Source organism: Macaca nemestrina, chromosome 5 (genome assembly GCF_043159975.1).
Source record: "Macaca nemestrina isolate mMacNem1 chromosome 5, mMacNem.hap1, whole genome shotgun sequence".
NCBI classification, from domain to species: domain Eukaryota; kingdom Metazoa; phylum Chordata; class Mammalia; order Primates; family Cercopithecidae; genus Macaca; species Macaca nemestrina.
In genome coordinates, this window is record NC_092129.1 from 115,156,957 (window position 1) to 115,174,035 (window position 17,079).

At 38.1% G+C, this 17,079-nt stretch overlaps 2 protein-coding genes across 9 annotated transcripts in view; one reads left to right on the plus strand and one right to left on the minus strand.

The window, feature by feature from the left end:
- Positions 1–9,757, plus strand: part of LOC105479479 (beta-1,3-glucuronyltransferase 2) — a 69,385-nt gene extending 59,628 nt beyond the window's left edge. The window contains exons 3-4 of the mRNA XM_011737466.3: positions 9,088–9,236; positions 9,317–9,757. Coding sequence (XP_011735768.1) covers positions 9,088–9,236; positions 9,317–9,403 — 236 coding nt within the window. The 3' untranslated portion in view covers positions 9,404–9,757. The remainder of the gene's footprint in view (positions 1–9,087; positions 9,237–9,316) is intronic.
- Positions 9,758–9,868: 111 nt separating this feature from the next.
- The window catches only part of LOC105479478 (small ArfGAP 1), a 191,570-nt gene continuing 184,359 nt past the window's right edge, over positions 9,869–17,079 (minus strand). For 7 of the 8 annotated variants that reach the window (XM_071096884.1, XM_071096881.1, XM_071096887.1 and 4 more), the window contains 3 exons: positions 13,970–14,141; positions 12,784–13,091; positions 9,869–10,826 (listed from right to left, as the gene is read on the minus strand). In XM_071096884.1, coding sequence (XP_070952985.1) covers positions 10,692–10,826; positions 12,784–13,091; positions 13,970–14,141 — 615 coding nt within the window. In that variant the 3' untranslated portion in view covers positions 9,869–10,691. The other variant, XM_071096889.1, reaches the window with a different exon arrangement.

The following is a 17,079-nucleotide window of genomic DNA, read 5'->3' on the forward strand; positions in this document are numbered from 1 at the left end:
ATAATTTTTATGACAATAGCACAAATGAGGGGCAAAAAATGGATCTATGTAGGGGCAAAGTTTTTTTATATGGTTGAAATTAAGTTGGTATTAATCTGAACTAGACTGTTAGAAATTGAAATGTTAATTGTAATCCCCATGGCAACTGCTAAGAAAATAAATGATAAATGACAAAGGAATTACAATTGTACACTAGGAAATATTTGTTTAACAATAAAGAAGGCAGTAATAGAGAAATAGAATAAAATAACAGACATATAGAAAACAAATATTAAAAAGACAAATGTAAATCAATTTATTGGTAATTACATTAAACATAAGTGGATAAAAAAATGCAATCAAAAGGCAGATGGACAGGATGTATAAAAATGATCCAACTATATGCTGTCTACAAGACAAACATGTTAGATTCAAAAACACAAATAAATTGAAAGTAAGAGAATAGTAAAAAGTATATATCATGCTAACAGGAACCAAACAAGAAAAAAAAAAAGCTGGAATAGTTATATGAACACCAGACAAAACAGACTTTAAGACAAACTGTTATTAGAGACCAAAAAAAAAAAAAGTTATGAGAAAAGGGTCACTCTATCAAGAAGGTATAACTATGAACATATATGTGACTTACAACAGAGCCCCAAAATATACAAAGTAAAAATGACAAAACTGAAGGAAAAAATAATTCATCAGTAATCATTGCAACTATCAACATCCCACTTTTAATACTAGACAGAACAACTAGATAGATCAACTGGGATAGAAGACTTGAAAAACACTGTAAATCAATTAGATCTAACAGACATCTATAGACTATTCTACCCAACAAGAACGGAATACACATTCTTCTCAAAGGCACAGTGGAACATTCTCCAAGATTATAGATCATCTTAGGCCATAAAACAGGACACAATAAATTTAAAATAACTAAAATTACACAAAGTATGGTCTTGGTTTATACTGAGATGAAATCAGAATACCAGAAAGGAGTTTGTGAAATTCACAAATATATGGAAATTAAACACACACTCCTAAAGAAATCAATTTGTTAAGAAATCACAAGGAAATTTGGGAAACATTTTGAGGAGAATGAAAATGGAAAAACAACATATGAAAACCTGCGGGGGTACAGCCAGAGTAATGCTTATCAGTACATTTATGGCTTCACATACCTCCATTAAAAAGAAGAAAGATGTCAAATCAGTAACCCAACCTTCTACCATAAGAAACTAGAAAGAGTAGATGGCCGGGCGCGGTGGCTCAAGCCTGTAATCCCAGCACTTTGGGAGGCCGAGACGGGCGGATCACGAGATCAGGAGATCGAGACCATCCTGGCTAACACGGTGAAACCCCGTCTCTACTAAGAAATACAAAAAAAAAAAAATAGCCGGGCGAGGTGGCGGGCGCCTGTAGTCCCAGCTACTCGGGAGGCTGAGGCCGGAGAATGGCGTGAACCCGGGAGGCGGAGCTTGCAGTGAGCTGAGATCCGGCCACTGCACTCCAGCCTGGGCTACAGAGCGAGACTCCGTCTCAAAAAAAAAAAAAAAAAAAAAAAAAAAAAAAAAAGAAACTAGAAAGAGTAAACTCAAAATAAACAGAAGGAAGTTATTGGAGAAAATAACTTCATCAGAAGACTTAATGTGGCTAAAATGGCAATATTACCCCAAATTAATCTACAGATTCAGTGCAATCTTTATCAAAATTCTGGCTGCCCTTTTTGTAAAAATTGACAAGGTGTTTGCTTCTAAAACTGATATGGAAAGTGATGAACTCAGAAGCTGGGGGATTTATACCTCCCAATTTGAAAACTTATAAAACTACAATAATGCCATCACCAGATGCAGTGACATGTGCCTTGTAGTCCCAGCTACTCAGGAGGCTGAGGCAGGAGCATCCCTCGAGCCCAGGAGTTTGAGATCAGCCTGGACAACATAGGAAGACCCTGTCTCAATTTAAAGAAAACAAACTACCGTAATACAGTGTGGTACTGACATAAGGATAGCCATATAGATGAATGAAACAGAACTGAAAGTGTAGAAATAAATCATTTATGGTCAGTTGATTTTTGCCAAAGGTTCTAAGACAGTTCAATGGGAAAAAAAGTGTTCTCAAAAATTGGTTCCCAGAGCTATGAATACGCTAAAACCCCTTTAATCATACCATATAAAAGGACAAGTTTTAATATATGTGAATTATATCTCAATAAGGAGGGATGGTGGGCAGGAAAGATGGAAACACACAACTTTCCAAAAAGCAGTGTATGCTTTGCTAGGAAGAGGTATGAAAGGAGAGTTGGTTAGCTCAGAATTAGAGGAGGTCCAACACATATCTTTCTTTCTCCAGCAAGTTCCATGACTTTACTGTGTATATATACTTTTTAATTTGAAAGTTGAAATCTTTTTCTTATTGTTTTTAAAGTGGGGGGAAAGAGAGGCTTTTGATAGCTACTGGTAACACTAAACGTGCGTCACAAGCCCAATATTCTAGGACAACTACCCAGAGTGATTATTACAGAGAAAAAGCTGTTAGTATCTTTTTTGTGGCCAAACTATAAAAGTCTTGTTGCCAAAAGTCATCGTTTAGAAACTGGAAATAGTTCTTATTTGTAACAGCCTTGCTGAGATTAGATGAGGTATAGTTGGAGAAGAGAGAATGTGGCAGTGGGATGAGCCTATGGAGGTGAGGCTAAATTGATACTTACACAATAGAAGGTACTGAGAAGCACTATTGATACTGTTAACTGTGGCTGAAGGAAGAAGAGTTTTGCTGTACTTCTTCCTTTCCAATATTTCTGCCTTTTTGCGGGGACGGGAGCCTTATTTAAATGGCCAAGATCTCCAGGACTTTGTTGAATAAAAGTCAAGAGCAGCCATCCTTGCCTCATTCCAATCTTCAGGGATTTAACACTCAGTCTTTCACCATTAAGTATAATGTTGGCATTAGGTTATTTTTGTAGATGCCCTTATTGAGAAAGTTCACTTCCAGTCTTAGATTGCTGAGAGGCTTTTACTTCTTCTTTTCATTATGACTAGATGTTAGATTTTGTCAAAGCATTTTCTCCAGCTATTGTGATAGTCAGATTTTTTTTCTTTTTTAGTCTGTTAATATGGTGAATTACACTGATTGATTTTGAAATTTTAAACCAACATTGCAATCTGGAGATAATCCTCAAGTGGTCATGATTTATTGTCTTTTTATTGTTGAAGATGATTTGCTAAAATTTTGAGAATTTTTCTGTGATCATGAGGATTATTAGTATGTAGTTTTCTTGTAATGTTTTTGTCTGGATTTAGTTGTCAGGGCAATGCTGGTCTCACAGAATAGCTTGAGAAAGGTTTCCTCCTTTTCTATTTTCTTGAAGAATTCAAGGAGAATTGTTATCATTTCTTCCTTAAATGCTTGGTAGAATTTAACAGTGAAGCTCTCTGGTCCTGGAGGGTTGTGTGTATGTGTGTGGGAAGATTTTAATTATAAACTTAATTTGTTTGGTACCGGGCTATTTTACATCATCTGTTTCTTCATGAGTGAGACTTGTAGCTTGTCTTTCAAGGAATTTTTCTATTTTGATCTAAGTTGTCAAATTTACTATCATAAAAACTTGCTTATAATAGTCCCATATTATCATTTGAAGGTTTGTAGAACATATTTCTTTCATTTCTGAGGCTGGTAATTTATATCTTCTCTTTTTCCTGATAAGCATGGGTAGAGTTTATCAATTTGATTAACTTTTTTTTTTCTAAATGACTAGGTTATTTCACTTCTCAATTGTTTTCTATTTCTACTTTAGTGGTTTCTGCTCTTATATTTATTAGTAGAGTCCTTTTCTCCATTTACTTTGGGCTTCATTTACTTTCTTTTTCTAGTTTATAAAGGTAGGAGCTTAGGTTATTGAATTCAGACCTTTCTTATCCAGTAAGTGCTTAATGTTTTCTAAAAACTAATTTGCCATCTAAGCAGTCCTTTAGATGTATCCTACACATTTTGATATGTGTCGTTTTCATTTTCATTCAGTTAACCACTTTATCATTTCCCTTTTGATTTCTTCTTTGGTTTATATTTTGCTTAGAATTATGTTGTTTAGTTTTCAAATATTTGGGATATTTTCCAGATATCTTTGTATTACTGATTTCTATTTTAATTCCACTGTAGTCAGAAAACATACTTTGTATTGAGACTTGATTTATGGCCCAGACTATGGTCTATCTTGATAATGTTCCGTGTGTACTTTAAAAGGTTGTGTTCTGCTGCTGTTTGGGTGGAGTGTTCTATAAATGTCATTTAGGTGTAGTTGATTGTTATCTGAGTTTTAGTGTCTTTCCTGATTTTTCAAGTTTGTAAATTTTTCAGTCATCATTTCTTCAAATCTTTTCCCCATCTCCCTTACTCATTCACCTTTCCCTTTGTTCCTGTGACTCTGCACAGTGTGTGTGTGTGTTGGTCTTGACTTTTCTGTTTTATTTTGGTAGTTTCTATCATTGTGTGTTCAAGTTTACTCAACTTTCATTCTGCAATGTCTCCTCTGCTGCTAATCCCATCCAATGTATTTTTCATCTCAGACATTGTATTTTTCATCACTAAGGTGAGTTGGGCATCAGGCATTTTGAATTTTATGTTGCCAGATACTGGATGAGAAATATATGTATACACACAACCATACATAAAAACACATATATATGTAATGTTATACTATATTATAAATACATATGTAAATATTCTTGAGCTTTGTACTGGGACACAACTGAGTTAACTTAGAAACATTTTGATCCTTTCCAGGCTTGCTTTTGAAGTTTGTTAGGCAAAACCATCTCAGCCTTTAGTTTAAGGCTAATCAGTTTGACCTTACAACAGGCACAATAACCTTCCAAGTTCCCCTCCAGGTGCCCAGCTCTTACTAGGTAGCTCCACTCTGGCTACTGAGAATGGGAACTAGTCCCAGCCCTGAAAAAGCTCCAGTAATTGATTCACCCGCTCCTTACCAGTGGTTCTGTACTGGCCTGAGGTAGCTTTGTGAGCATTTGCTCTTCATACTCAGTTGAAGACTTGAGGAGAGCTGTCTACAGATCAGCAGAGCTCTTCCCTCTCCAGTTCTCCACCCTGCATATCCTAGTTGTCTTGGCCTCCTCGAATTCTCAGTTGTTTCCTCAACTCAAGGGGGCTGCAGAGCTTTCCGGGTTCCCCTCCCTGTGGTGTAGCCTGAAAACCTACTTCAGGCAGGAAGCTGGGGCAGTTGTAGGGGTCATAGTTCTCTTTTCTCAGAGATCTCTGTCTCATGTGCCTCTTTTCCAGTCTGGAAACTTTTTTCAAACATTTTGTCTGCCTTTTAGTTATTTAAAACAAGTGAGGAAAAACCAGTCCCTATTGCAGTTTTGTACAGAAATGGAAATAGCTTGTTGGGCTTTGAATGTCTTACAAATTTTCTACTCAGTAATCAGTAAGCATATATTGAGGTAGGCCCTATCCCTCTGCCTGAGAGGGAACGGTTATTCCTGAGTATTCATAGGGAATTGGTTTCAGGACTGCTACCGATACCAAAATCCATGGACGCTCAAGTCCCTGATATAGTGTTTAATATAACCTAGGCACATCCTCCTGTATACTTTAAATCATCTCTAGCTTACTTACCTAATACAATGCAAATGCCATTCAAATGGTTGTTATACTATATAGCTTTAAAACTTGTATTACTTTGACTGGGCGCGGTGGCTCATGCCTGTAATCCCAGCACTCCTAGGAGGCCGAGGGGGGCAGTTAACTTGAAGTCAGGAGTTCGAGACCAGCCTGGTCAACATAGTGAAACCCCATCTCTACTAAAAATACAAAATTAGCCAGGCGCACGTCTGTAGTCCCAGCTACTCGGGAGGCTGAGGCAGGAGAATCGCTTGAACCCAGGAGGCAGAGGTTGCAGTGAGCCGAGATTGTGCCACTGCACTCCAGCCTGGACAAAAAGAGTGAAACTCTGTCTCCAAAAACAAAAGAACCCTATTATTTCTTATTGTTTATTGTTATTTTTTATTTTCAGATACTTTTCATCTGATGTTAGTTGAATCTGCAGATGCAGAATCTGCAGATACAGAGGGTGACTGTGTATCCTCCCCTCCTAGCTCTGCTGAAGAAGTCAGGAAATCCTGCCTTCTCCGTGAACAATCATTTTTATTTTTATTTTTTATTTTTTTTACTCAGGTGACCAGGGCAGAAAATCCTACTCCCATGATTTTCATAAGCATCTCCAAAGTAACTGCAACATCTTTAAAGAAAACAAATCTCACTAAAAATTGAAAGATATAATACTTGAAGTATAAATACTTGGAATTACCCCCAAAACATCTTAGGTTGGGAATCAATAGTTTAGGATTCCCTTTACTGTGATTTCAGAGAGGAGAACTCTTAGCTTCACAGCAGGTCAGATTCCCCCAAAGCCACCCAGGGGTTGGCCTAGTTAACATGCAGTCTCTCCTGCCAGCTGTGACCTGCTTCCTTTCAAGAGATCACTGAGCAAAGGAAATGCGTTAGCTGATTGAGGGGCATCTGAATTGTGCTCCTCCACCCCTTTGTATTAGAGAATAGAAAAACACTTGGGCACTGTGGAGAGCCACACGCTGACATATCTCCAGGGTGCTGGCCTTTCAGGTGCGCACCATTCTCTAGTGACACCGGGAAGGGGGGCCCTGTAGTAAAATGATGTATAGCTTCACAACTGGCTCTCAGCTTTGCCTACATTGTAGATTTTGCCATGTAATTCTGTGTGAAGAGCTGATAGGATATTCCTGTGCTAAGGAAAGCAACAAAATAATCTGAATCCTTGTCGTGATGATGAATCCTTGGTCATGATGATGAATGTGTTAGGGGAAAATGAAGGAAATCAGATCCAGGTGGCTCAGTATCATTTCCAAAAATTACCTCTGCACAATTTGGATCCCATGTTTTTTAGAGAATGGGGAAATACAACCAGTACCCTGAAGCCATGTGAAGAACGTATCAGGAGTTTCAGTGTGACTGAGAAGGGCAGGCTCTCATCTGGATTAAAAAAAAAAAAGGATAAAGCTTATTTATAAGCATATGGAAAAAAGCAAGAAATCTTTTAACACTAAAATCTGATCTAACCTGTTGCAAAGGGCACTTTACATATCAACTTGAACCTTTGGCTTTTGTTGAAGAGTCTGGTGGTTGTCCTAGTTGTCTGAGGAAGGCTTTGGAGTGCTGTCACATGTAGGTGTTCTGGCTTTGCTACCTGGAACTTTCCCAAGCCTTTTAAACCTGTCAACCAGTATTCTTCCAGCCATAAATGGTGGCTGGCATCACCTGCCCGTCATGATCACACTGACAATGGTATTGGTATTTATATATTGTAATATCTTTTCAACAGTGCTTTGCAGTCAGTGGAGTCTTTCCATACCTCAATTTTTCACCAAACATTGAAGTGTTACACTTCTCTCACAAATAAAGAAATGGGGAAGTTAGAAAATCAAGAAAGGTTAAGTGAGTTGGCCAGTGTCCCAAGGGCAGGGACCTAGGCAAAAACAAAAGGCTTCTAATTCCAAATCCAGTATTCTCTGCTAAAATGTGCCACCTCCCTCCCTTTAGGGTTGGTGGAGGATACTGGGACTAGTGCTACGGCTCATGCTTTATGATTCTTTGTTCTGCTTTACTCAGCACCTGCTGTACCATGTTGTGTTTGTAAGTGGCTTCGTGTTAACTTTTCTCCAAAAGGCAGCAGGGTCTGGAACCGGAGACTGGCCCAGTCTGGCATCTGGAGAGGATAGTGGTTGTGGTGTTCTCACAGCTCCTCCATTACCACCTGGTATCATTTAGTATTTACTTTGCAAACTGAATCATAAATCAACTCATTTAATGTAGAGAAGGGCAAAAGTTGCTAAGAAATGTTTTGGGGGTTGGTCCTCAGAGCTTCAACTCTGGGAGGGTGCCCGACTTGACAGTATCACCTTAGTCACTAAGGAAAAAGAGGTCCAGGGCTTCAGACCTTCAAAACAATTATTACTTGCTGAGATGGCAAAAACAATTGTAGAATGCTTCAATGGTTGAGCTTTAAATAGTTGGTTGAACTACAGATTAAATACTAATGGTTTTTTTTCTTTGAGACAGGGCCTCATTCTGTTGCCCAGGCTGGAGTTGCAGTGGCACAGTCATAGCTCACTGCAGCCACAACCTTGTAGGCTCAGGCAGTCCTCCCACCTCAGCCTCCTAAGTAGCTGGGACTACGGGCACGCACCACATGCCACGACACCCAGCTAATTTTTGTATTTTTTGGGAGCCAGGGTCTCATTATGTTGCCCAGGCTGGTCTTGAACTTCTGGGCTCAAGTGACCCTCTGCCTTGGCCTCCCAAAGCGCTGAGATTACAGATGTGAGACACTGTGCCCAGTCAGTAATGATTTTTCGTATGACCAAACCATTGAAGAAAATTTACACTTATTTTTGGTAAATGAAATACCAAAAAAAAATTTATCAGATGGCCTGATGTCTCCTGCACTGATTTCTGCCCCACATACCCTTTTTAGATTGAACCAAATTAGAAATGTAAACCAAATGATTAAAAATTAGGTATGATTCATTTTCTAGCTAATTGGCTTTACTTCGTTGCTCCCTCTTCTAAATGCAAAATGAATCCGAGCAGTGCTGAATTTAAGGAAGCATACATAATTAGTATTACAGGGCAGGCAGGAGAGCTGGGCATGTGGTCTCACACCCCATGTATAGTTAGGGTAAGCATGTATGGTTTTCAGCTGCATTTATTTCTTAGTTATTCCTAGAGTGGCAAATGTGGAGGGTCGATGACCACTGTGAAACAGCAGCTTATAAAATTCACCCTTTATTATTACCAGACTAAACTTCCTGTTTTGCATAGATGCTCCTGTGCACACCTCTTTTTACACGGAATGTAAAATATTATGATTGATTTTCCTTTGAGACTGTAATACAGGTAATGTTCCTATTCAACTTTGTAAACCAAGACCTGACACACAGTAGGTATTTTAAAAACTGTTTTTGATGTGACCAAAATTATACAGAAAAAAGAGAAGTACACCAGTATTTTAAAGTTTTTGTTTTGTTTTGTTTTTTACTTTTCACAAAGGATTTGCTGTAAGTCTTCAAGTCATTTTGTCCAATCCAAAAGCTGTATTTAAGCGTCGTGGATCCCAGCCAGGGATGCAAGAATCTGACTTTCTCAAACAGATAACAACAGTCGAAGAACTGGAACCGAAAGCAAATAACTGCACTAAGGTATTCATTTCACTTGTGCTGCCTGACCTCAAGTGTCAGCATGAAGAGTGTGCTACCCAAGCTATTTCCTTCCCCTTTAGGTTCTCGTGTGGCACACTCGGACAGAGAAGGTGAATCTAGCCAACGAGCCAAAGTACCGCCTGGACACAGTGAAAATTGAGGTATAAATTGAAGCAGCAACTGGTGCAGTTTGCCCAGCCAGTGGGTCCATGTGGAAGAGGATGTTTGGAGTTTAGGCTGCAGAGCATTCAGGTATTGTTTGTTTTACTTCAGTACAACAGCCTTTCTTGTCATCTGATGGACATCTGTTTAAATGGAGCTTGTCAGTTAACATAAGCTAATTGGATGGTACAAAATGTATGTTTTGTCTTCATTTGTTCTGCATGTTTTCTCTACAACTAAACTGGAAGATTTTTGTACAGTGCCGATACTGCAAGATACCACTCTGAGTATATATTTTTTCTTTTTCTCCAGTTTGCTCTTATAATTGGCAGACCTGAACAGGTTTTTAAAACAGACAAGTATTTTGTCAGCTAAACATTCCTGATTCCTGACTTTGCAACACTGAGTAATTTTTGGAAGGTTTCTCGCAGTATCCATCATAGGAAATAAAAAACCCACAAATGAAAAGGTCTATGGATTCATCTGTTTAATATAGGGAAATAACATTTTGTCAATACTAGGCACCATAAAATGTAAACACAATTACTGTCATAAACCTGGATATACCTTCAAGGACTGAAAGTGGCTTTGTTTTAGTTACCCTGTTTGCATATAGTGCAGAAAAAGGTCTTCATATTAGCACTATGTACATTGAGAAGAGATCCAAATTACAAGAGAGGCAGATAAAATTTGAATTATTTAAACATTCATTAACTAAGTTTTGGAGTAACATCCAGGTTTATCTTCCTTTCACTAACCACATTCCCTGTTAAGCACATCGTAACAACAGCACAGTGAAGTGAATGATGAAATAAAAGAATTTTGATACACTAGAAAACAGTGCTCAGTGAGACATTTACATTCTATTTATATGATTAAACATTTGATCATACAGTACCTTCCTACAGGATTACTGGCTAATTTTGGGGTGGGGCTTATACTGTTAGAGGTATTACTAACATGATAACTACTTCCCTTATATGCAAACATTAGAGCTATAATTTTATTGAGGAAAACTGATTTTGCAAGTTGAGCAGCTTCTCAAATAATGCAGTATATGAAATCATGGGAAACATGAGCAAAGCTGCCCTTGACATAAAATGGTTTATCAACCTGCTTTTCACCACATCAAATGGAATCAGTACAGACCAACACGGTCAATCAGATCATTCTTAATATGAACAAATGGGTAAAAAGAAAAAAAATATATGTATATGAATAAACAGGGGAACTAGATGCCTTTTAGCAAGGAATGTCAGGTGGTAGTTCTGGATGAAACTTGTATTGCAGTTTTCATTTCCACAGTTGTGTGCTGAGAGTCTGACCCGATGAGCTTCCAGACCATCCTGCTGTTGTGCTGGGGGGCTGGCCAAAACCTGCAGTAGGGGTTGCACTACTGATACTCATGCCAGCCATTTGCTGATTCATCTGTGAAACACATAAAAAGGCTTAGTTCAAGAGGCTTTACTTCACCTTTAATTCTTGTTTCTTTAGCTACACAGTTGGTCATTTTTTTCATTAATGTGAAAACTAGTCCAAGCACTGGAATAAAAGCAGAGTACCATACAAATATTTCTTAAAGCAAATAGCTACTTTTTTCCCTTCTTTATTTATCTGCTTTCTAGATTCAGTTTCCCTAAAGATTAACAACTTAAAAAAAAAAAACCAAAGCAATCTTGGGATTTGTATCATGAGTCTGTTACTCTGACTTTCACCTACACTAGGATATTGTGCTTTAACTACTAAGGAGTAAGAAAATTTTAGAAAGTAAAATAGTCTAAAATTATCCTATAAACTTTGTATGATAGCTATTATTCTCTGTTAAAATCTTAAATGGCTCTATATACTTCCTAAAAGTGGTCATAAAGCATTTATTTCTCTTGCTGATCTAACAACATAAACATCTAAAATTTATTTTCATTGTATGCAATAAAGTATAAGATTATGTATACTTTTCTTCAAGACTGGAGTCAAATATATGTATAAGAACCTTAACCCTGTGGTTCTCTTATTTCCAAAATTGGTGGTAAGAGAAGGCAAGATTTACCATAAAGTACAGAGCGGGTTTAAAACTTAAACTCAAGTGTTAGACTGTGTTCTTAATTTAATACAGTTGACTTATTTACAGTTTCAAAGACACTAACATAAACTACATCACTAATCATCAGGCATAAGTGTCTGAAGAAGCAGATCACGTCTTCATACCTCCTAAAGGACATTTTAACCACTTTGTCGTTGGCCAGTAGACTGCACTGATGGAGTGCTGGAGAACAGCATCGCCCTTCTGCATTATTTGGAAGTAAGAGCCAGTATTAACTCCTTCCTGGTTCATCTAGCACCTTAACCTGAGCTGGGTGTGCTTCAGCATGTTGACCATGTGACTGACCCTTAGCACATACAATTTTTTAGATTCCCAATGTGTAGAGACCAATGTCTTACCTATATTCTTGGAAATGGTGGTAGCAAAATTAATTGGGATATATAGTGATTGAGCTAATGTTAGAAATCACTCTAGACTATTCCCTGAATGCTCTAAAGGTAAAACAAGTGACCAAACAGAAACCAAGATTGACAAAATGCTGGAGGAACATCAATGGGAAGTGTAAAAGGAAGAAGAGTGGGAGCATGAACCTCTCTAAGAGCCTTTGTCTGTGCAGCTAGAGAGAGAGAAGTCAGAACACAGCACCTGAAATAGAAATGTTCTATCTTAGCTCTAACTTAGGTAGAAACAGGATTTTATAATATGAGGGGATGTCTGGTTTACACCTTATGGGAATTGAATCTTTTTGTACTCTTTTTAAACATAAAAGTCATTATAGGGTACATAAAAAGAAAATACAACTTTACAAAGGTTTTTGAACAAAAAGAATTTTTACAGAGCCATGGGGCAGTAATCATATGACCTGAAAAATAGCCTTAGATCCCTCATAAAATAGTGCTTTGAGAATATGAGGCTAGATTTTTTTTTCTAATAAAAGACCCCAAAATTATTAGTGAAGTTGTCTAAGTGGACTATAAAAACGTCCCACAAGCAAGCTGGTTAAAGCTTAGTGCTAATCTCAGAGGTGGCAGAGAGGGAGTCTCATGATGCCTAAGATAATTTCTGGCCATCAGCAAACAGATTAGTGGTGTTCACCATTACAGTTACGTTACAATTTGAAATGAAAGACGTTTAACCTTTTTTTTAACAGAATACTCTAAAACAGGGATAACACATCATTTGTCTGATACAACTTCATAATATTTATAGATACTTTTGACCCTATACATATTATCCCTATTGAATTCTTTCTGCCAGATCACTAGACTTCTTAAAAAAAATTTTTTTAGAAAATAAATCTGGTTTCTTTGATTTGGGAGGAGCTAGAAAGTAAATGACCCCTACCTGTGAGAGGCTCCATGGGGGCTGCTGAGCTTGCGGCAGGCCAAACTTACTCTGGGGTGCACCCATTTGTCCCACCATTCCTCCTTGGGGGCCAACAACGTTTTGAGGAAGTGGCATCACACCAGTTTGTGCATTTCCCATAAACCCATTGGGCATGGGCATGCCCACCATCATGCTTGGACTCTGTCCCATCACATTTCCTATAAGGCCAGGAGCTGCAGGCACAGGCACACCCATCGACGGAAAGCCCTGAAACGCAGCTGGTGCTTGGGAGGTAAATGGTATATTTGTGGGTCCCATAAATACACCTGCACCACAAAAAGAAAAGGAATGAAGACAGCGCTATCACGTGCAGTTGCACTCACCTCTATAATCACAGAAAAACTGCCTTTCTGAACAGCAAATATTTAATTCCAGTTTGGCTGCTCCGACTACTCAGACCAGCCCACACCTAAACCCTGAGAGTTGGTTATTTCTAGAATGCAGACAAATCAGTTATTAACCTGAGTAATTTTAATTAAGAAATGTAAATCATATGCAACAGCCACACAAAATATCTTCCACCATGAAGACCAAACTATGTAGCATGAGATCATACACTTTTTTTTGCTGACTTGTACCACTGGTCTCCCAGTACCAAACAGGCAAGTGAGAGCTGACTATATCTCGCTTCAATAGATGTAGTGGGCTGCCAAATAATTTTAGCTCATATGTGAAATGCAGCTCATTATTTAAAGGAAATGGTCTGAAAGATTAAAAGTCTGTAAACAATAAGCCTTATGCTAATATTTTGTTATGATTACAAAAAAATTCAGTTTTTAGTCCATGTGGTAACTCAAGACTGTTTACCTGCAGAGAAAATATACTGTATACAAAGTCGTAAACTTCATACATATCAAGTTTCAATAATTCATCAAAGATAATCCGTGTTCTATAAGCTTGTGAAACAATACTTAGTGATCTCTGAACAGCTTGTTAATTCCAAATAAAGTTCTGTGAATCCTGTACATGCCTCTTAATTTTTAATTCTAATGCTCGTTCATTTCAGTTTCATAGTTGTATAAACTGCAACAACAAAAGCACTCACTACATGGAACAATAAAGAAAATATATAATTGATCTTATTATAATTACAAAGGATATGCTTCTAGTAATGTCACTGAAAGCAGATATCGAAATTCATTACCAGGAGTACTTTGCTGTTGAATGGTTCCTGTGCCATACAGAGATAAGATGGAGTCTTTGGAAAGCTGTTTCTTTGCCACTTCTTCTGATTTTGTAGTTTGCTCAGTGAATAAATCTAGATCCCCAGATGTTACTGTAGACAGGGTTGCAGCTGCTGGTGCAGAGGATGTCCCCTGAGACAAACACCAAACTAAGCTATCAAATTCTGCACAGTAAAGCACAGCTTATCCATTACTTAAAATCCAAATAAAGTTATAAAATTAGACAGGAATCAAACAATTGTAGAAGGTAAAATGGTGCCATTCAAGAGGATCACTCACAAGCCCATACAAAAACATCTACAGCCATGGCAGTACTTCTTAATTTGAATGTTAATGTAGGTAGACTGAAGCCTTTTCACAGTAAGTTGCATTTACTACCTAAGGTGATGCCAAGTTTTTGCTCATCAAATCCTGAACACAATGGGCTCAACAGTGGTTACAGAGGAGGCAGCTGTCTGAGGACCACCACTCCACAGCAACTACTGCTCCAAGAAACTGGTATCCTTTGGAATAAACATTTCTACAACAGACCATAAGAGGATTTGCAATGGCTGCTTAAAAGGTTTTATCTTTTCAAAACCTGCATAATAAGATTTTTATACATCTAATCAGTTTTAACTACAACATTAGGCTACTTCTAATCTATCCAGAAATGAAGGTACAGCAAAACTTTGACCATCTACAGTCTCAACATATCCTGCACTTCCCTTTTGGACAAGGCGGCAAATAAACACAAATACAAATAAACATGTAGATATTTAATACAAAACAAACATTTTCACTTAATCTCATATCTTGCGAACAGTATTATGCAATCACAACAGCAAACCTTAATCATCTCTGTAGTCATTAAATATTAAATCACATTCACATTTGTTATATGGACTTGTTTTGAATATGAAGAGTTTCAAAGAATTCTATGAAGACTGGTAAAAACTGGCTGATTCTTCTCAAACTAGAGAATAAGGTGAGTAGCAAGTGGAAAATAAATTCAAACATTTAATGTCCTCCTAGAACACCATGCGATGAGGTACCATCCAAACACTATACTTGTAAACTACACAGAACAGTATTTTGAATCTTATGACTAAGCAAGAATTTTAAGTGACAAAAAGCCACTTAATTTTCCAAAAATTCAAATATGTAAGAAATTAGATATCATAGAATACTAAATATCACAATACCCTTGAATAAAATATATCTAAGCTACCAATGAAGCAGCAGCAGCAGATCATAGAGCTACGAGCATGGGCTGGAGCCTGTCTGCCAGGACTAGAGCCTGCCCCCCACGACTTTCTATGGTACACTCAGACATGTCACTTAACTTCTTTCAATCTCTCTCCTGTAAACTGGGGATAAGCTTGATGATCACAAGAAGTGTTTTGCACAATGGTTGGATTAAGTACTTGGTGTTTATTGTTAATATTTTTTATAAAACAAAGCAACTACATCACTAAGTGATCTTTTTATCACACTATCTGTTGAACCAAAAAAATCTGCTCAAAACGCTGGGGTCTATTCCCTGTGGAAGAGAGAGAACTGTAAGAAAACCCAAAATGTTGGGAAGCTATGATTCTACTCTCATAGTAGAGCAGCCTAATATTCACATACTGTAAACATCATAATATGAAACATCTACCTCCAAAGGACACAGTCTAAAAAGAGCCAAACTGATCGGCAGGACTAGTAAGCCCTCAAATGTCCACTTACTTTTTGGTGCTCCATTCGCCAGCACTACAACCCCAAGATAAAAGGAGAACAACTTCTGCCTCTCATTTTACACTTCAGGAAGTGCAGAGCATCTAACCAAAGGCTCTCTGGCCTTCTGGGACCCAAGGGCTTAATCGAGAAAAAATAAGACTCGGCCCTTGTGTATGTATAGGTACTGTTGGTGTATGTACATGTATATGAAATATCAGGAAAGGGGTTTCTCCATGTCAACACTGAAGACTGGAACTGTTCCCCTCCAGCCCCCAAAACACATGTACGCTCCTGTCAACTAAGTATTTCTAACCCCCTTTAAGAAAGACTAGACCCCAGACAGGTAAGGCAGATGGTAAAATCAATCTACTTCATATTCATAAGTTAGGAAATCTTTTACTAGAATTTGTATATACTCAGAAAATAACACAAAGAGTGAAAGAACACAGGGTTCAGAAGAATTCAAAATCTTGGTGTCCAAAACTAGTTTGAGCTCAATTTCACATACTAAAAACCCACCAAAACGAGTAAATTACATAGTAGCAATATATGCATAAAATCTGTAGTTTCAGCACCATCCCCCATTCTCAAAGGCATTATTTTGAAAATATGTTTGGATTTTTTTTTCCCCCCAGATGAAGTCTCACTCTTGTCCCCCAGGCTGGAGTGCAATGGCGCAATCTTGGCTCACTGAAACCTCTGCCTCCCGGGTTCAAGCAACTCTCCTGCCTCAGCCTCCTGAGTAGCTGGGATTACAGGCATCTGCCACCACGCCCGGCTAATTTTTGTATTTTAAGTAGAGACGGGGTTTCATCATGTTGGCCAGGCTGGTCTCCAACCTGACCTCGGGTGATTCGCCCGCCTCAGCCTCCCAAAGCGCTGGCATTACAGGCGTGAACCAGCGTGCCCAGCCAAATATGTCTGAATTTTAATCTCTACATGAAGTTTAGATGAAAGATACTACTGTTCACCAAATATTTTACAGGGCTCAACATAACAATGTTCCAAAAGAAGTATTAGATATAATTTTAAAAATTAACCTTATGTCCTACCAGGTACTGCTCAGAATGCCCAAAGTCTGAAGGCCAGCCGCCACCCCTCCTAAAGCCAGAGGCTACACTCCTTGTCACGGCACTGCTTGTGCTTAAGAATTAAATGAAGTCTGCATTGTTCTGCTTGCTGCTTTAATACAGAACAGAACACGTGAAGTACGCTGAAACCTCAGAGGTGGAGTCTAACTCTCTAAGCAGTTGCAAAGCAACTGTCAGACCCCAGTGACAGTGCTAAATAAGTCTAGCAGGTGTAACAGCCGTACTACAATGCTAGACTAAAAATAAATTACTTTTCACATTCTGACTGTCAAATATCC